This window comes from Geotrypetes seraphini, chromosome 5 (assembly GCF_902459505.1).
Source record: "Geotrypetes seraphini chromosome 5, aGeoSer1.1, whole genome shotgun sequence".
NCBI classification, from domain to species: Eukaryota; Metazoa; Chordata; class Amphibia; order Gymnophiona; family Dermophiidae; genus Geotrypetes; species Geotrypetes seraphini.
The window spans coordinates 104843866-104864780 of NC_047088.1; the positions used below are offsets into that span (position 1 = coordinate 104843866).

A 20915-nucleotide genomic window follows, 5' to 3' on the forward strand; every position below is an offset into this window, starting at 1 on the left:
TTATTTCTTTTCTAAACGATTTGTAGTAATGCATTAAAATGGAAAGTCAATTTCAAAGCAGAGTTAAACTCTGATTCTAATTTAACTTCACATTAAAACTGAAGAGGTTAACTATACTTCCATTTCAAGGTGGCTTTGGTCTAGAGAACCTCCCCTCTCAGGGCATCCCAAGCTCAGATGCTCCAAGCTTAGGAAAATTGCCACAGGGATAAACTTTGGGCCAGAGCATCTCCAAATCATCAGAAATACTTCCTGGGCCAAGTAAGAATCCTCCTAGGAGTCTCTTCTTGTCCCACCATCTTAGGAATTGGAAGCAGGTTGGCTGTCAGTGACATCAGCTGAAAGTCTACCGTCATCAGCCAAAAGGTCCATAAGCTGATCTTTTGTGATGAAGTAAAATTTCAGATTGCCATTAACTTCTACTGAAGAGGTGACGTAGTTTCAGTGCTGTGCAGAAATTAAACACTGTGACCTTAGCAGTGTTTGCTGCACTGGAATAATTAGACTAAGATAAACGCAGCAGTTTACCTCTAGTTAGGTGATGATCATTTTGTACACTACAGAACTTATGTTGGAAGTAATCAAACCACACACACAAAACTGTCTTGAGGTCAGTATAATCTACTACATTGGTTGCATAGATTTAATTTAAAAAATGCTGTCTTGGGTTATCTTTTATCTTATTACTTGTCTGCCCTACGCTGATACCAATAAGTTTTTCCATCTGGCCCCCACATCTTGCATCTCTCGTTCATTAGCCCAGGTCTTTCCTAGTACCAGCTATGCCATAAGCATCTGCAGCCTTTTTTATAGGTAAATAAAGAGAAGGATCATACTATGTCTGGTGTGCATATTTCTTTTTCTTTCTTCATGCTCTGTACAGTTCTGGTATCAACATTTTTAACTTGATGCAAAACTAAAGTTACAGCATTCCCCTTTGGGGGAAAATTATTGCTCACCTCATGTACATTTACATTCTTAATTAACATTCTTCCTCTGAAGCAGTATTTCTAAAGCCAGTCCTGGAGTACCTCTTACCAGACTGGTTTTCATGATATGTACAATCAATATGTATGAGGTTAAACCAATCTGGCTAGAAGGTTTTCCAGAACCGAGTTGCTACTAGTATTTTCCACTTGCTGTACATTAGTGCTTCCCTCTCCCTATTTATTTACATTTTTACAATTCACTTTCTTTTGTACTTACACTGTAAGCAAACACTGGTAAAGTTTAAAATGCCTCTCCCACAGTACCCTTAATATTAACATCCCCTGCTTCTATACAATTAAGTTTAAACATTCCCCTCCTCCTCTATTAGCATAGGAATCAAAAGGAAATGATGTGGAAGAGACCTGAATTCCACTTCTGGCCCAAGTTCCTGTGGCTAAGAATGCTGTAGAGGTTAAGAGGCTAAGGACTAATGTGCATATCGTATCCCTGCACTTTGGGACGTATGTGTTGTAAAAGGACATAGACCTGGGTTCCATTCCAAATTCTTTCTTCTGAGGTTTGGAATCTTGCAGAAATTGGGATATCAAGTTTAATCAATCTTGCTCATTTCCTCCTGGGTCATACTGCTCTCCTTCTCCTTTCATCCTCAGCCTTCTTACCACCTTGCCCCCAGTCCTGGTCTCATTTCTCCAGGCCAATGTTAAAAATGTTGGGATCCATGGCAGAAATTTGGGAAGGGCCTCCCAACCAGGCCATCTCTCCTTCAGCTTCAAGCAGACTTGGTACCCCCAAAGTAACTGCCCTGGTTACACTCTCGACACTGGCCCCTTTAACTAGATCTGCAACCGTCAAATTCAAAATCTGGTCCTTGAAGCACAAACCTCATTGGGACTCCATTGCCTGCCTCTACTTTTGCTTTTTCAGCATCGTTACTGTTCCTCTTTCCATTTTATTCTTTAAAATGTCTTTGAAGAACTATCAAGAGGGGAGTGGTATTTTACCTCTTTAATTCCTCCCGCCAAGGTATTCCATTACCACATCTTGTAAGTCATCTATCAAAATGCCCAAGTCCTCAGCTGCCTGCAAAAGTCTCTCCAGACTCTCCCCTCTTGCCCTGGGTTCATGCTCTGGTTGCAACAGGTAGCACAAGCAGCGCCGCCGCAGTCCAGAATTTCCGTGAAGCTCACTAAACGTGTAGACAGCATGAAGATTACTGAGGCACATATATGTCTCACAGATGACATTTTCTACCAGAGCCCGTAACCCTGGCAGAAGAAATCGGTCCGCTGCAGCCAGAGCTGGGGCCAGTGCCGAGCTCCTAAAATCTTCCTCCGTATTCACACAATGAAGATCAAGCAGGGTGGGGCAACTGCTATCATGACAGCCATGAAGGAAGTGAAGAACCAGGCAAAAAGCGGGCAGAGGAGTGTCACGGATAGGGATCAGTGTTTGCCATGACTCCAAGTAGCCTCCCTCCAACATGGCATGGAATACCTCTGATGAAGCAGTCATCTCTGTTCGTATTGCACTTATAACATCACCACTGTCTAACTGGAACTTCACATCCGTTTGACCTGCCTCTAGCAGGTGCTGGTAGCGGCAGCCTCCATCAGGGTCCTTTCTTGCTCGTTTGGATAGCGGGGAGTCCAGTATGTGCTGTTCATGTTCTGCTTGGTGTTGCATAGAACCACCCAGAAGGGTCACAATGGAATCAGCTGCAGTACAGATGAAGAACGGGTCCTCACTCCTTACCAACGATTCCAGCATCAAACGCAGGCCTCCACCTTCCAAAAGAAGTTTCCGGATCAACATCTCCTTCCTACATAGGACAAGAAAAAAAAAAGGGTTCGGCTTAATCAAAATCTCCAGGTTTCAGTCTTGCTTAGGTTTTTGGGGGGTTTGTTTGTTTTTTACTGTGCATGGTTTTTCCTCGTGCAGTAATGTTGCCGACTCCTCCATCCATGAGAGTGGGAAAACAAACATTTAACATATCTCAATTTATGGAAGACCTGCACCACTGTTTTTTAAGTCTAAAGACTCCTGTTTTAAAAGGATACTTTAACCAGTTTTGATGGCTGTAAAAACACCAATAAATGAAGCAGTGGGAATAAATTATATGTTGATGCACACTCTTTGTGCTAGTAAGTTTCCCAGTTGGTGTGACGTGAAACAATGGTATGCTAACTAAAGAATCTGATCAGGTCTGCCATAGAGAAGTCACCACCAAGACTCTACTAGTATCTAAGTTGCTGCCAGATATTAAGAACATGATGCAAAAGAGCATGATCTCCTTACTGACAGTTACAGGTCTTTCCTAGTTTCAACACAGGCCTTGGATTGTGTAAACAAATGGGTAGCACTGATGGTGCAGTACTGGACCCCACTGTCTGCACTGCACACATCACTACCTACACTTCCCCCTTCTGAAACTCCATTACCATCTTGATATTCTCAAGCTCAAAAAGCTGAGAAAAGCATGCACTGAGCATCGCATGCAACTCGGACTGCTGAGCCAGCAGTAGCACCCATCAAAAGCACCACTTCCAGCAGCAGAGAAGATAATTTACTGAGTTGGCTCTCTGCACTATAGGGATTTGTCTTCTACACTTGTTTTTGCTAGTTATGCATTTTCTGTTTTAGTTCAGAATCTGTTCTGAACTTCTACTGATAAGGCAGGAAATCAAGGGAGAATAAATAAAATATACAGAGCAGTAGTTGCCAAACTTTGTCCTGGAAGACTACCAGCCAATAGGATTTTCAGGAGATTCACAATGAATATGTATGAAAGAAACTTGTATGCAATGGAGGCTATACATTTGGACAGGTATGGGGACTACCAATATACAGACAGGATTCATTCCTCTTTCTTTCCTTCTCTACATATATGCATCTCTCATGCAATTCAAATTAAAGTTGGTAATCTGTGGGAACTATTGACTTCAACTGTGACAGGTTCATCAACTATAAAAGCCACAACACTGTTCCACCGCGACAAGACTCTTTCTTCTCCCCTCCCTCTTTTCCAAATAGAAAAAAAAGAAAGATTGGGGGGCTTTCTATACTTCCCTAGCTCTTTTAGCTCTACAAATTATTTCTCGATTTACACAACTTCAATGGGGCTGGGATACACCATCACATATTTAATATGTGTGCACCTAGGGCTTGAAAACTTTTTACTATTTTATCCTATATTTGGGGGGGATTCCTCACAATTTCTGCTTAGTTTATACCACAATTACTATGTCTCATATTCCTAAAAGGAAATGGTAAATGGTAGATTATGAATAATATTATTCCTACCAGCTCGGGGGGGGGGGGATTAAGTCTTCCATCTGTTAGAAAAAAAAATGGCTTGGACCTTCTTGCTTTAATTTCAATTTCTTCCTTAACTTTTTTCAAAAATACTTATGTATAATTCTTATTTCTACTAATTAATAGGAATTCTAGCATCTTGTTTCTTTTTATAGCTCTTACTCTTAATTTATACATGATTATATTAAAATTTCATTTGCTATTTAGATGCTCTGCTTTATTTTAATTATTTTGAATATCTATTTTGTATCATCTGTAGATTTGACCATTTCACTTGTTATTCGTTTTCTGGAAAAGGAGTAAATTAAGTACTAGGCCCTGAAAATTGCACCATTTCATATTTTCAAAGAATTCTAATAGATTAGTAAAACACAATTTCCCTTTATAAAATCCATGTTTATCCAAATGACCATCATTTTTTTCTTAACAGCTCTCATAATTTAATCAAGCAGCAACAGTAGGCTTTCTGATGTCAAGTTACTTGGATCACCTCTTGAGTCCTTTTTAAAACTGCCGTCACATTGGCTATCTTCCAGTTTTCAGGTAGAGAGGCAGATTTAAATGCTATGTTATAAATTATCAACAGGTCTGCAATTTCATATTTGAGTTCCTAAAGAGCTCCAAGATGAAAACCATCATATCCTGGTGATTTGCTATACTTGAGGATTGTAGGAACTAAAACAAATTGACATGTGGAAATCTCAAACATCTTCCACAGTAAAGTTTGAAGAGAAGGAGAAATTAGGTTCTTATCTGCTAATTTTCTTTTAGTCCCTCCAGACCGGCACAAAACTGATGGGTTATAATGCACCTCTACCAGCAGGTGGAGGCAGAGATACTAACTTCTGACTGTAGAACAAGTGAGCTGTGCAGTCCCAAGTAAAAACATTCTGACGAATAGTCAAGCAGAACTAAGAAAAACTAATAACTGACCTATAAACAGCAACATCACTCTCAAAAGGAGAATAGCAACCAACATAGAGAAATACTGTTCTTATAATCTCCCTTAACCCTTTCAGGACCAAGGGACATATTTGTCCCATAACTTTAAAATCCTATAAATTTTGATTGGGATAGTCTACAGTTCTAAATTTGATATGTACGGATTCCATATGATACTGCCTTTATGTAAACAAACTGGTTCCGACATTCATTCATTAGCGTCGTTGCCAGATTGACGAGAAGATTCACTTGCCACACTGTCCATAAGCCAGAAGTTTGATTTTTTTTAAAAAAAATAATGATATTTCACAAAAAAAATCAATTTTTTGGCATCTGCAAGCCCTTTTTACCATAAAAATGTCGTCAAAACCACAAAAATTGGCCTACGATCCTTATGGTCCTGAAAGGGTTAACAACCCAGACAAAAAACACACACTCTTTGCACAAAACACCGAATAAAAATGACAGGGCAGGATCTGTGCCGGTCTGGGGAGACTAAAAGAAAGAAAATTAGCTGGTAAGAACCTAATTTCTCCTCCAGACCAGCACAGAACTGATGAGATGTACTAAAGCAGTACCCATTATAGGTGGGACTCCCAAAGGGCCGCCACAAGAACACACTCACTGAACACCATGTCCTGACTCGCCTGAACATCCACATGGTAGCGTCACACAAAGGAATGGAGAGAAGACCAAACTGCAGCTTTACAGATATCCACCGGAGCCACAAGAGAAGACTCAGCCTAAGAAGCCGCCTGTCCCCAAGTGGAAAGAACTTTGAGAAACTCCGCAACAGTTTTCTTCTGAAGAAGGTACACTGAAGTGATAGCTTCTTTGATCCAATGTGCAATCATAGTCTTGGAAGCACCATCCTCATTATGAAGACCTCTAACAGTACGAAAAGACGATCAGACTGACAAACTCTTTGGTCCACTTAATATAAGTGCAAAGGTCCCTACGGACATCCAATCTGTACAACTGTCTCTGCTCCACAGAGCCTCCCGACTACCCAAGACCAGGAGGACAACGGACTGGTTTGCATGAAAAAGTGAAATCACCTTCAGCAGAAACAGGGAACCAGCCGCAGCACGACCTGCTCCCTAGAGAACTCCAGGAAGGGAGGCCTACACGAAAAGGCCTGCAGTTCAGAAACGTTTTTTGCAGAAATAATGGCCACCAGGAACACCACCTTAAGAGTAAGGTCTTTCAGTGCGCAGGAGCCCAAAGGCTTGAAAGGAGGATGAACAGGCACCAAGAGCACCAGATTGAGATCAAAGGCTGGAACCGAAGGACGCACTGGAGAAAGGAATAATCTAACCACTCTCAAGAAACGAATCACATCTGAAGAGGCCCAACGCTGACCAAGCAACAAGCCGTGAAAAGCAGACAAAGCTGCAAGCTGAACACGGAGGGAAGGCCATGTTAGGACCCTGTCCAGGCTATCCTGCAAGAACTCCAGATGTGAGACAAAGAACCATAAAAATGGACCATGCTAAGCACAGACCACCACATAGGCCCGAGAGGTAGAAAGTTTCCAAAAACCCAAGAGAGTGGAGATTACCTTATCTGAATAACCTTTCATACTTGACGTTCCCTTTCAAGAGCCAAGAGTCAGAAGGTCAGGTGAGAGGGGCAGCGGAAGAGATCTGCCACAAGAGGACGAACCAGATCTGTGTTCCACATGGGTGCCTGGGCCAATCCAGAGCCACCAGAATCACACGGCTGCTGTGTCAAGCAATGCGAAGAATGACTCTGCCTACCATCGGCCACAGGGGAAAAACATACAGGAGGCCATCAGTCGGTTAAGGCTGCACCAGAGCATCCAGCCCCTCAGCTTGGTAAGTTCTTCGCTGATTGAACTGTTACATTTTGGAATTGACACTCATGGCCATTAGGTCCATGACTGGCCGGACCCAGGCCTGCACAATCAACTCAAAGGCTGCAGGACTGAGACACCACTTGCCGGGATCCAGCACATGATGACTGAGATGTCTGCCTGGATGTTCTCCATTCCCACTATTTGGGAAGCCGAGATGTCTAGAAGATGAGTCTCTGTCAAATCCATGAGAAGAGATGTCTTCTGCGTCACCAGACGACTCTTGGTTCCCCCCTGATGACTGACGTAAGCCATCGCCGTGGCATTGTCAGAGAACCCGAACCGATTTGCCCTTCAGCAATGTCTGGAAAGCTAGTAATAACAACTGGATGGCTCTGGTCTCCAGAACACTGATTAATCAGGACGCCTCTCCGAAGACCAGCTGCCCTGAACAGAGCAACCAAAACATTGTACTCCCCAACTGACGAGACTGGCGTCCATGAGAAGCCCTGTCCACTGAGGCTGATCCAGACTCACGCCCTGCACCAGACTGGAAGAGCGTAGCCACCAGTGGAGGCTGCGTTGAACTCACTCCCGAAGAGGAACAGGACAGTCCAGATCATGCGTCTTGAGGTGACCACCACCAAAGAAGAGCATACTGAAGTGGGCGCATGTGAGCCTGGGCCCACCTGACCACGTCCAGGGAGGCCGCCATCGAGCCCAAGACCTGGAGAAAATCTTGTGCCCAAGGACACCGACAGTCCATAAGGAAGCAAATTCAAGTCTGTAACTTGAACACATGGGCCTCTGGAAGAAAGACTCTCCCCAAGCTGAAAAGTGAACCCCCAGATACACCAGGCACTGAGACGGAATCAACCAGCTTCTCTCCTGAAATGACTTTGCTTGAATCAACCAGTTGAACCAGAATGCCCTCCTTGTGCAAGGCTGCCACCACCACTAAATCTTGGTGAAAGTCCATGAAGCCGTTTCCAGACCAAAAGGGCCAGGAAAACTCCACAGCATAGTCGCCCAAATCACTTTCAGAACCCACTAATCCATTGTGATCTTGGCTCACATCCGGTAAAACTCCCACAAATGGGCTCCCACCAGCACCAGGGGAAAGGCCCGCAAAAAGTCATTGGGCTAGGTGGGCAGAGGGGCCTCCAGAGGCGTCACGGTGGGCACCCCAAAAGGACTGCATGCGCTGAAAGAAACGGATCCTAGGAGGAAAAGCCGCCGCCTCCCAACTAGGGGGGTACTAATAAAAATCACGCAAACATCCCAGGGCAACGCCACCCCGTGAAATTAGGCAAGGACGGTCTTCAGGAAGACAGGGCACCTTAGAATTAGTCAAGGCCTGAAACAACTTATCCAACTTTTCCCCAAACAGAAAAGAGCACCAAAAAGGAAATTTACTGAGCTTAGCATTAGACGTCACATCCACCGACCAACCCCGAAGCCACAGGGTTCGGCAAGAAGCCACTCTAAGAGCCATGGACTTGGCTGAAGCCCGTAACAAATCATACATGGCATCCGAGAGATAAGAAGTGCCAAGCTCAAGCTTAGCCACCTCCAGATCCACCAAGGACCAGTCATCTGATTCCCAGTCAAGGACCCGCTCAGACCACCATAAACAAGCCTGAGTGACCAAACTGCCACAAATCGCCACCTGGACTGCCAAAGCAGCCACATCAAAACTTTGCTTAAGAAGAGACTCCAATTTACAATCTCGAGCACCCCGCAAGGCTGAACTGCCTTCAACCGGCACCATATGCCTATGCGCAATAGCCAAGATCGCTGCATCCACCACAAAAAGTATCCCTATACCCATCAGGAATAGGTTAAAGCTGAGCAATGGACCTCACTAACTGAAAAGGCGCGTCCAGCATATTCCACTACATGTGCACAACATCCCAAATATCCTGATGCATAGGAAAAGAACGGGAAGCAGAGGGTCCACTACACACGGGGGGAGGGGGGGGTCATTCATATCCTCCTCAAAGCGCAAAACTGACGAATCCTAAAGAATAAGCTCCTGCAGCTCTTCCTGGTGAAAAATGTGTACTACCAATGCATCCTTGCCAGCCAGCATCTCTGAAAAACATATGTCCACTTCATCCGTTCCCCCAAGAGAATTTTGGATATCCAACAAAGGCTGGCTTGAATGAAGACGGGGGACTGGGCAGCAACAAACACCGAGGGGGGGGCCAAACAGATGTAGACATAGAAGGCAAAGTCATCGTCCCCCGAAAAACCAGAGACCCCCGAGGAAGAAACAGGACCCCCGGCCGCCTGTAAGTAAACCTTGTACATGGCTAAGACAAAAATCAGGGGCAAACACACCCCTCACCCCTCCCCCGGCAAAAAAACATTCACTGCAGAAGCAGGAGACACATTTAAAACCAGTTCCTGTTTCTAAGACAGGAGGAAGGTCATCTGAGGCCACAGGCAAAAGCTTCCTGCCAAAACCAGCAAAAAACTTGCCGAAAAAACTCCCCCGAGGCCTGTAGTGTCAGAGACACCTGAACAGACCCAGCCGCTAAAGCAGGCAAGCTGGCAAAAGCGGTAAGGGAGTCCCCAGCACTATCGACGGTAAGGGAAACCTTATTTCCCTGACTGTTGGCAGCTGAGGAAATTCCTGTGTGGGCGGTAGGGTAAGCCCGGGCTTCCCCACTGCCAACAATTGGTGCATGCGCGAAAGGGAACCCTGCTCGCTGGCACCTGAAGCTGACTAGGATTCCCCTTCATGGTGGCCAGTGCACACCAACCACGCGCCTGAAACACAATGAGCACTTTTTAAGTTTTTTAAAAGAGCTCATTGCGAAAACTGCTACAAGGGAAAATAAAGTGCTGGTTAGCAATAAAAATCAATTAAACTTAATTGAAAGCTTCCCTTCAGACCAACATTGCCTCAGGACTTTTTTTTTTCCAATATAACTAATTTAAATAGAACAGACCCCACTGATTCTCAAAGCCACTGTTCTTCAACTGCCGGTCCTTGGATCAGTGCCGGTCCACAGAAATTTCCTGCCAGTCTGAGGCCGGAACGTGCCTCAGGCCTGAGGAGGTCAGTTCACAAAGCTGGTGGCGGCTCCTACGCGTGTCCTGCACCGGATCCGGCAGCCTTCTCTCTGACGTCGCAACGTCAGAGGAATAGCTTCCAGATGATGTGCAGGACGCGCGAGGAGCCGCCATTGAACTGATCTCCTCAGATCCGAGACACGTTCTGGCCGCGGACCAGCAGTGAGGAAGAGGGAGCCGGCCGCGGGCAGCATAAACAGCCAGGTGGGAGTGCTGGTATGTTTCTTGTGTTTCAAAAATCTAGCACTAGTTAGAAGATGTTCTTGGTTTTACAAAGCATTAAATTTATACTTATTAAAAGAAGCTTAGGTTCTGTTTTTTTAATGTAAACCCACTGGTTGTCTAAATTGCAATCCGAGGTATGTTTCTAGATGTGAAATAGACAAAGAGGGATTACTGTAAGATTCTTGTTCAGGCCACAAGAGCCTGTTAAAGAAAACAAAGATGAGAATGTTTTAATGTCCTTGTATTGCTTCATGGGGCAGCTACACCTTGAATACCGTGTGCAATTCTGGTCGCTACATCTCAAAAAAGATATAGCAGAATTGCAGAGGGGGAGGAAGACAAGAGAGACAGCTGGCTTAATCAAGGCGTTGTTTGTAAACAAGAGAGGGCAGGACATCCAGCCTCACCCAACTGCCTGTGATGAAGGGATGGCATATGGAGGGAGGGAGACAACAAAGGCCTTTGACAAGGTGCCACATGAAAGGCTGCTTGGGAAGCTGTGGAACCACGGGGTGGGCTGGGATGTACACAGATGGATCAAGCACTGGCTGTCAGGTAGACTACAGAGGGTCGGAGTAAAGGGCCAATATTCTGACTGGCGGGGAGTCACGAGCGGTGTGCCGCAGGGATCGGTGCTGGGGCCGCTACTCTTCAACATATTTATCAATGACCTGGAAACGGAGGCAAAGTGTGAGGTTATAAAATTTGCAGACGATACCAAGCTCTGCGCCAGAGTTAGGACCAGGGAGGAGTGTGAGGAACTGCAAAGGGACCTCGATAAGCTGGAGGACTGGGCAAATGGCAAATGCGCTTTAACGTAGATAAATGCAAGGTCATGCACATAGGGAAAAAGAACCCGTTGTTCGAGTATAAAATGGGGGGGAGATTGCTGGAAGACACCGGACTTGAGAGAGACTTGGGTGTGCTAGTGGATCCATCCATGAAACCATCCGCACAGTGTGCAGCAGCCTCGAAGAAAGCCAACAGGATGCTGGGCATCATCAAGAGGGGCATATCAACCAGGACGCGGGAAGTCATCATGCCGCTGTATCGAGCGATGGTGCGCCCACATCTGGAATACTGCGTTCAATATTGGTCGCCGCACCTCAAGAAGGACATGGCAGTTCTTGAGAGAGTCCAAAGGAGGGCAACGAAACTGGTAAGAGGGCTGGAAAACTTCCCATATGCTGAGAGGCTGGATAAACTGGGGCTCTTCTCTCTGGAAAAAAGGAGGCTCAGGGGGGATATGATAGAGACCTTCAAAATACTTAGGGGCATAGAGAGGGTGGACAGGGACAGGTTCTTCAGACTAAAAGGGACGACAGGTACAAGGGGGCACTTAGAGAAACTGAAGGGAGATAGGTTCAAATCAAATGCAAGGAAGTTTTTCTTCACCCAAAGGGTCGTGGACAAATGGAATGCGCTCCCGGAGGAAGTGATCCGGCAGAGTACAGTACAGGGATTCAAACAGGGATTGGACAGATTCCTGAGGGAAAAGGGGATCGTGGGGTACTGAGGGTGGTGCTGGGGTGTTGCATAAGTATAGACAGCTCACCAGGTCGTGCAGGTGCAAGGCCGGAGGGTTAGGACATTGATGGGAAGATAGGACTTCGATGAGAAACCTAGGGGGCAAGGGGGCCCCTTCTGGTGATTAAGGCAGGTCATGACCTGTTGGGCCGCCGCGGGGGCGGACTGCTGGGCGGGATGGACCTCTGGTCTGACCCGGCAGAGGCACTACTTATGTTCTTATGTTCTTATGTAGGGGGAATTATTTTATTTTCAATTTAGTGATTGAATTGTGTCAATTTTGAGAATTTTCATCTGCTGTCTATATTTTGCACTGTTCAAGAAGAAATAAATGTTTCTTTTTCTCTGGGGTTGTACTGCATGCAGAGTCTTGAATCTTAGGGTTTCGTTTGTATATATTAGTACTTTTCATTTTTAGTCCTGTGCTTGCACAGGGGTTATCTGTGTTCTGGTAGGAATGAATGTTGAAAAGCATACAGTCTGCTTTGTGTAGTTTAATTTTGTGGTTAAGCATTATGTGTTGTTTATAAGATTATGAAAAATGAATGGAAAAAATAGTATTACAATTAGTACTATTATGGGGGCGGGGTCTGGGTGGAGATGGGTGGGGTCTGGCCCACGACTTAGCCCAGTGCTCTTCAATTGCCAGTCCACAAAATAATTCTTTTATTTCCGCCGGTCCATAGGTGTAAAAAAGTTGAAGAACACTGCTCAAAGCTATATGCCTTGCCTGAATTTTGGTGGCAAGGCTTACAGCTGAGGCACCTCTAATGTAAAACTTTTGGGGGAAGTAGGGGAAATGGGGGGAGGGACTTAGCCAGTCAAGTGTGGCACTCCCGAAGACAGACGTACCCCGAAAGGTTCCCAAGCTCAATCCGGCAATACAACCAGGAACCAGACCACTAACCAAAATCCAACAAACCTACACTAAACCAAGGAAAGACTGCATAGGCTTACCACCTCCACCTGCTGGAGACTGAGAACAGACCGATTGTAGTTGGGACTGCACAGCACACTTATACTACAGTCAAAAGTTAGCCTGTACCTGCTGGTAGAGGTGCATTATAACCCATCAGTTCTGTGTCAGTCTGGAGGGATGAAAAAGAGTTTTTTTTACTTCGGCCTTATCATCATCAAGAGTCTTATCAACTAATGGCGTCTCTTGGACTGGTTTCTTGTTTTTTAACTTATTTGAAAGACATCATCATTACCTTTGGCCTTTTAGTAAATTTTCTCTCAAATTTTCTTGGCCAGCTTTATTAATGTTTTACATCTACTGTATATACTCAAATATAAACTTAGATTTTGGGGCAAACAAAATGCGCCAAAAATGTGGGTCTTGGTTTATATTCGAGTTTTTCCTCTCAGACCCATTGCAGGCCTCTCCCTGAGCCTACCTTAAGTCCTGCTGGTCTAGTAGTGAGTCAGGAAAAAAGCGATTCTATGCCCGTGCAGTCTCACTACTCAAAATGGCTGATTCAAGTTTCCACAGTAACCTTGCGAGACTGCTGCAAGTCTGGCTTATATTCGAGTCAACCTTTTCCCTCCTTTTACGGGGAAAAACATTACCTCGGTTTATATTTAAGTACATGTGGTAACTTAAGAGTACTTTTTGTACATTTTCTTTTCCTCAATATATATATATATATATATTTTTTTTAAGGACACCTTTTTGACTTAATAGGGAAAAATGAACTGGTAGGTTTCAATGACCTGCAGATGAAGGGCAATGCCACAGCACAGGCTGTCCGCTCTGCTTCTGTTCCCGATAGCAGCAGATGTGTCAGTGTGCCAACACCAAAGGATGACTCTGCTTGCACACTGAGGTTCCGTAGCAGAGCTTCTCCTAGAAAGAGAGAGAAAGAGAGTTCATCAAATAATGCCAAACATTCCATAGGCTTGACCTACTGCATTGGTTATTAACTATTAAATGGTTTTAGGGAAGCAGTAGTTGCTGTCCTCAAGGACAGCAAACAGATACAAGTTTTCAGGTCACCCTAATGGTTATGTATAAACTAGATCTGCATACAATGGTGGTAGTATGCATGCAAATCCATTGGGATAGCCTGAAAATTAACCTGTCTGCACGCACTAAGGCCTGGAAGAATTTACCACTTTTAGAGCAAGTCTTCCAAATGTGCCCTAACGTCACCACAGCCAATCTGGTTTTTAATATGACCACAAATTGTAAGTTCTACTCCCTCTAAGATTTAAAGAAGAGAGGAAGGAAGCACTACAAAACTTTTTCTCCCAGCTCCACCCCCTATTCAACTGCTTTATTAATATCTATTTTCTTCCCATGTACCCCTGTGCTTGTATTCTCCTCTCGAAGTCCCCACAATACCTCTATTCTCTTCAAATTCCTGGTTCCTCCATGCTTGCTCTCCTTTTCCTACTGTTATTTCTTCTATCACTCTTCCCACTTCATATCCCCCTCCCCAACTGCTCTTCTCTGGGTACAGTGTTCATTGCAGAAGCAGAAGCTGGATGCAAAGTCACAAGGCAGGGTGGCATGCCAAATTTCAGAATTAATGGATGGTACAAGTAACTAAGCTGAAGCTGAGCCAAATTTGGCTTTTCTCCTATTGCACCTATGGACCTTGCAGTTCCAGTTTCTCTAAGAAAACCAAGAATTACAAGATAACAGATGCTGCTGGATGGTAAAATCAGAATGCTATTAACCTCTCTCTGGTAACAACTGCCTTTAACCCCTATTTTTCCTATCCTTCCCACCACCACTGTGATCATTCCTTTCCTCTGCCCTTTCTCCAAACAACCTCTTTTGTCCTCACAATCAAATTATTACCCTGCTTACCCAGTTCCTTCATCCTTCCTTCACTTGCTTGCGTCACTTGCTTTTGAGTCTCCTCCCCTGGAGCAGGGAGTCCCAGCACCAACCTATGGCGAATATGGGAAACCCCATAGATACGCACAAAAGCCTCTAGGCAGTTGGGATTGCAGGTGAGGCGATGCAGGAGGCGGAAGCAGCGGGGGCTAGGCTTGGGCCAGAGAGATGCATAGGATAGAAGACTTCTAAGCACTGGCTCTGTCACCAGAATGAGGCTTGGATCCAGCACTTGGGAAAAGCGTGACAGAAACAGGAGGACAGGAGTTTCAGGACCCCATTCCTCAGTCCGGCAGATGGAGGAAGAAGCACTGTAAGGAGACACTGAATTCAAAAGGATCTCTTGGAGAGAGGAATGCACGCTACTTCCCAGTGTAGGTTCATGAATTGGTGTAGAGACAGCAGCAGGGGCTTCTGAAAAGCTTGAGGAACCTTCACTGGAACTAGAGATAGAGCGGCACTTGGTCCTCCTTCTGCGGGAAAAGGTGGGAGTCTTCCACTCATGGCAAAGTCCTTTCGGTGGTAAACAGGTCTCGGATGTTGAGTCTTGTGCTACTGAGGGTGACAGGGAGGGTTCTCTCTCTTCTTGGGGTTCCATGGCACTTGAACAGTTCATAGGAGTTTGCAGAAGAGAGTGCTTCTCGATAGGGTCTGTATTCTCTATGGGCTCTTTCTCCTCTGCTTCTTCAGTGTTGGGACCATTTAGGAGTAAAGTCATTTGGGTATCTTCTGAAGGGATGAACACTGAAGTCTCAGTTCTTGCTTCGGAAGCAAACAGCAATGGCAACTCCTTTGAAGGGCCGGGACACTCATACTGGTGGCAGGGAGGAGAGCTGGCAGACCCCAACAGGTCCTGTGTTTCTAGCTCAGGTCCACCACTTTCAGGAGACCACTGAGGTGAGAGATCTCCTGTGCTGGCGATATAACCCTCAGACAATAGATAGGACCTAGGGAGCAGGAAAAGGGCACACCATTACTGAAAGGAGAGAGAGAGAGAGAGTGGGAGGGAAAACAAAGGAAGTCTAGATAGCATATGAGTTAGCCAAGCAGCTCAAAAACATTTCTACACACTGACAGAGAAGGTTAACAAGTTGGGTCTTCTACACCTTGGGTTGGTTAAGAATGCCATTAAGGTGGCATTCATAATTTTTAGGAGAAGATATATCCTTCCAAGCAATACCTGGTAGCCAGATTTAAAGCTCATGACACAGTGTTCTAGGAGCAGCTCTGGTGCATGGCTCCCATCCTCAAACCACTTTAGCAATGACCAGATTATTAAAATGTTGGAAAACTCTCAAGTAGTTGTGAATGAAGACTTGTGATGCCAGAATCCCAGCTGGAAGAAAAATGACTGAAGGAACTGTTGGGTTACAAAAACCCACAGCAAATGTGAACAGGAGGGTGGGAAAGAAAGGAAGAGATGAGACGAAAGAGGAGAAAGTTCTGGTATAACAGGATGCTTAACCAGGAAAGGTGCTTAAGTATATATGCTGAGCCCATTTTATAAAGAACACTACGGAATATAATAAAATTGAAGTTTGTTGGATTGGACATCACATTTGCCTGTTTATTGGGTTTTTGTTTTTTTTTTGGGGGGGGATTAATCCCCATTTTATAAAGGCAGTATGTGTACCTATAGAAAATTACTTTAAAGTAGGCTCATACACTAACACCTGCTCTAAGTCAGATGCAAGTACTGTATGTGCATGCATGGGTCAATAAGAATTAGGTGAACACACATACGTATTTTATAAAATATGCACACAAGTGCCAATCCTGCCCCTGAGAAAGCCTATGCATATACCACATAAGAACAGGTATAGTGTTCCTATAGAACTACTTTTTATGCATGTATACTCTGGGTCATTTACGATCTATTTGAGTGTGTAGAATGCTCAGACTCATGAATAATGTTAGCAAGCTGAAATCTCTTAAAAAAAAAGTTACCTCTAAAGAGCTAATGTTAGACAAAAAAGGAAACAGAAAAAGGTGAGGGAGTAGATCTGTTTTATTTTTTCTATCACTTTTATGAATTATTTCTACCCCCAAGTTCCCCTACATACCTGAGACTCAGGAAACTAGAGGATTCCCCTGCCTGTGCCACTTCCACATCAGGCCTACGATTCCACTCTGAGGGAAAGTCATAAGAAGCTGCCTGGTGGCCATCATCATCATCATCTTCTTCTAGCACTGTAGATACTGCTTTCTGGGATGCCTGAGTAAGTGCCTCTAGTCGAGCAACCAGCAGTTGCACTAACCCGTGGCTTTGCAAGTAATCCAGGGCCACCTCATCATACAAGAAGTTCAGAAAGGCCATCACAATCCTAGTGTGGGCTAGATGATAGCGTCCATCTCTCAGCAAGGCCAGCAGCAGCTCCAATCCTCTTGCCTCCCTCAATCGTGCCCGGTTTACAGCCTCCCGACAGCACAGGCAAAGGGCACGAACATAGAGAAAAGTCACAGTGGCTGGTGACTCGGCTCGCACTTCCTCTACTAGGAGACCAATACCACCAGCACTGCCTATGGTAGGGCGCATGAAGCCCTGGGCACAGATGTTGGCCAGTGCAGTTAGCACAGAGTCCCTAATTGTCTTCTTGGCATGGCCAGCCAGTGCCACCAGCTTTGCCACACCATCTGCTGCTGAGAGCTGCTCAGCACAGTCTGGGCTGCAAGTCTTTGTGAGAGCTGCTATAGCACGAGCTCCAGCAGCGGCCAGAGCAAGGTCCTCTGAGCCCAGTGTCTCTGCAATGGGCTTTATAGCACCATGGCGTGTGAGATTCAGGCAGTGGATGGGTGTATCTGCCAGGTTCCGGAGGGCCCGTATGGCACTTTGCAAGCAGTTGCTATCCTGAGTGGTCTTCAGGATTTGGACAAGGCTGGACACGACTCCTAGGAGGGTCAAAATAAAAAAAAGAGAAGGAAACTTTCAATACCAAAAACATACCTTTAAATTCTCTAGTAGAATTAATCATTGCAAGTTCATCCTACCAAATTATTACTCCTTACAACATGTTACATTCTAGGCTCAGTCAACAACAGCGATATACAGAACATAAGACTCAACCAGCAAGTTACTGGCAAGTCGCCTGCAGCTCCCAGGCTGAACACAGGCAAAGCATTCCATCTCTTCATCTTTAAATGTCTATTAGTTCTCTACCCCAACCTCCTCCATAACTCACCAGACTCATGAATGATGTTGGTACTATCAAGATCTACTGCAAGGTTTCCCAGTGCTCGTGCAGCACGGTTCTGAATGCTTTCCACAGTCACAGAAGCAAGTATGGAGACTGGGGGGGGGGGGGGGGGGGGAGAAAAGAAGAGTAATACAGTCAAATTCTAGCTCAAAGAAACCTCCCTCAATGTTGCTGTTCCAAAATGCTTATAGTATATTAAGTATAAAGGGCAAAGAGAGGTTATATGGCTCCATTGTGGTTACTTAGTGGAGTAGAGGGGAGACACCCACTAATTAAAGCTACTGGAGATTTCATTAAAATATCATACTACTGTACTAAGATGAGAACTTATGGAGAAATCAGTTTGCTAATAAAAGAAAATAAGCATCAGTATGCAACTTGAAAATTAAAATCTAACAAAGAAATACATTAGACACCCCCCAAAAAAAAATTAAATATCACTGTTTATTACAGGTGAATTCTATTATTAAAAATAATGTATCAAATGATGCATCCAAATTGCCTTCATTAGATTAATAAGAAAGAACACATGCATCTCAAATATTTGAGATATTACTGTTTTCGCTCATCTTTTATTAAGTCTCAACACCACATATGCTAATAATTCCACCAAAAAACTAATGATGATAGCTAAACATTATTGCATATCAAAGCCAAAATGATTAGGTTCAAACAATTTTTATTGATGCTAACTAACATCTCCCAACTCCTGCTTCTTTCCTCCTACTGGACTGCACCATAGCACATTTCTTTCTTTGCAGCAGCAAAATGTGTCCCACTTATAAAGCCATTAAGGCTGCTTACAGTTGGTGATAGGTTTTTTGAGGGTTGTTCTGAACTAGAGAATGACAGGGGGACAAATTTTTCCCTGTCCCCGCAGGAACTCAATTTCCCCGTCCCTTCCCCATGAGTTTTGTTGCTGAACCTGTCCCATTCCTCTAAGCGCTGCCTTAACAGCACAAGCCTCAAACACTTATGATTTTAAAGTGTTTGAGGCTTGTGCAGATGAGGGCAGCTTGCAGGAATGGGGCAGGGACAGAAAACGAACTTGTGGGGATAGGACAGGAAAATGAGTTCACGCAAGGATGGGTAAAAATTTGTCATGTCATTCTCTATTCTGAACTAATCACAAATTGTGATGACAAGCTCAAAATAAGAATATAATCTACAATTCAAGTATTTTTTAAATAACTCAAACTGTTGTCCTATGGATTATTTAGAGAAGTGTCCTAGACCATGATTCTTCATTCTCATATTAGCAAATTTTATGATGCTAGTGGTGGTCTCCAGGCATAAACTCTAATCACTGTATCATTCTGCAAACCTCGGTTGTGGGCATCATATTACTTTACCTGACTCATATTTGTGAACGTCTAGCTACCAATCTACAGGTCTCTAAAATCTACAAAACACAAAAGTTGTGAAAGCACCAGGGGCTCTCTGATTGATTTTCTCTCTCCTTACTCAAAAAAGGAATGAATACGTTTTAAAATAAACAATCCTAAAAAGGCAAATTGATGTTAAAAATGATACATAATAAAACAGGAAACTCTCAAGTTAAATCTTTTTACATTTTTAATACAGATAAACACCATCTAACAATTAAAGCATTGCCATCAAAGTCCGCTTTGAACGTGCTACGCTCCTCCCATAAAACAAAAATCGATTGTGACGGACCACGACAACTTTTGAAACGGAAACGCTGACGTGGCAGAACAAGAATTTACAAAAAATAAAAAAACAACCCAAGAGGGGGCGGAGTTCAGACTGACCCATTCCAGTACATACGTCACTCACCCAGAGGGGAAATTCCTCCTAACAAGCGCACCTGCAAAATAAAACCATGCACAAGTCATCCAGGAAATATTGGTTGAGTTTGAGCTACATTTTTACAGACAACGATAAAGCTTCAAAACGTTCTAGATACTAAGCGAGTTAGCCAAAATTATCTAACCTGAACTCGGCATCCCTCTTCCGTGCAACAATTCGCCAGAACGCTTAGCGCGAGATCTAGTAAGGTTTTACGTGAAGAACGTACACCAGCGCCCCCTCCCGCTGCGCGTGCGCACGAGGAAACAAGAGCAAGGAGGGGCTCTAGGCCGCCTCGCGTCCGGAAACGCTCAATTCCCCCTGGCTGCTGAATGTGGCGCGTCCGAATTGCCAACAGAGCAGGGATAACTGAGTCGGATTCTGGCTTCTCCCTCGCTGCTGACAGCTGTGTCAGGCAGAATGTCAGCGAACCAGTCGCTGGGCTATCTGACGCCATCTTGGGGGTGGGGGTTGAGCAGTTGAGGAAGACCAGCGAAGGCGGGAAGAAGGAAGTTGGGAACAAGAAAAACGTGAACACGTCATCACGTGCTTGAAATAACAACAACAACAACTACACTATGGGGAGCGTACGCGAATAAAGTGTTGGGAAGTATAGTTAACCGAAGTTTCTGGTACTCATTTTATTGATGGAAATTAGGTGTGTGCTTGAAATAAAACTCCCAACATGTATTTTTTAATGTTTAAACTCTTTAGTACGCTTAAAGCGTTTTGTTGATTGTACGATGAAGCTCTGACAATACATGAGAAATGATGTCACAAAGGTCCATAATGGTAATTATAGTCTATAGGACCAGCTGGAAGGTGTAGACACAGGATAAACTGTCCTTTTATAATGCAGACATTAGGCCATGAGAATTGGAGTGAGACTCGAGCTGGTGTAATTTAAAGTTTAGTTTGTTCACACATTTGCAATGATTATACTTTGTCCAATTACTTAGATTTTCATGTAAAATATATTTTAAAAAAAGGATTAGTAAGAAAGCATAGAATAAACTGAAAAACATGAAAAATATACAAAAAGGCATGGAACAAGAGAACCACGTCAAGGTCCAAGTAGGGGTAGTGGAAGGGTACCAGAGGTAGGTGAACGGACACGTATCAGAACTTTAGTAAGTGTCCTTAGGCATATGTTGTTTAAAGATGCAAAGGTAGGCCCTGTTTATCTTTCCCTTCTTTGAAGATGGTACAAGGA

General features: G+C 44.3%; 1 protein-coding gene across 1 annotated transcript; it reads right to left on the bottom strand.

The window, feature by feature from the left end:
• Window positions 1–849: 849 nt before the first annotated feature.
• ARMC5 (armadillo repeat containing 5) lies at window positions 850–20212 on the bottom strand. Its single transcript, XM_033945858.1, has 7 exons — window positions 19848–20212; window positions 19691–19721; window positions 17879–17986; window positions 16763–17588; window positions 14670–15646; window positions 13568–13700; window positions 850–2770 (listed from the first exon to the last, which is right to left on the bottom strand). Exons 1-7 carry the CDS (start codon window positions 20157–20159, stop codon window positions 1957–1959), a joined length of 3201 nt encoding a protein of 1066 aa, XP_033801749.1. The 5' UTR covers window positions 20160–20212; the 3' UTR covers window positions 850–1956.
• Between the last annotated feature and the right edge of the window lie 703 nt (window positions 20213–20915).

What these genes read in the sequence shown, in the direction of transcription:
- ARMC5 (XM_033945858.1), bottom strand. Translation starts at nt 20,159, where the DNA reads ATGGCGTCAGATAGCCCAGCGACTGGTTCGCTGACATTCTGCCTGACA. An exon ending in AAGAGGGATGCCGAGTTCAG is followed by an intron (nt 19,722 to 19,847) that starts GTTAGATAATTT and finishes TTTATTTTGCAG; the next exon opens with GTGCGCTTGTTAGGAGGAAT. An exon ending in GCATTGCCCTTCATCTGCAG is followed by an intron (nt 2,771 to 13,567) that starts GTCATTGAAACC and finishes TGTCCTATGTAG; the next exon opens with GAAGGAGATGTTGATCCGGA.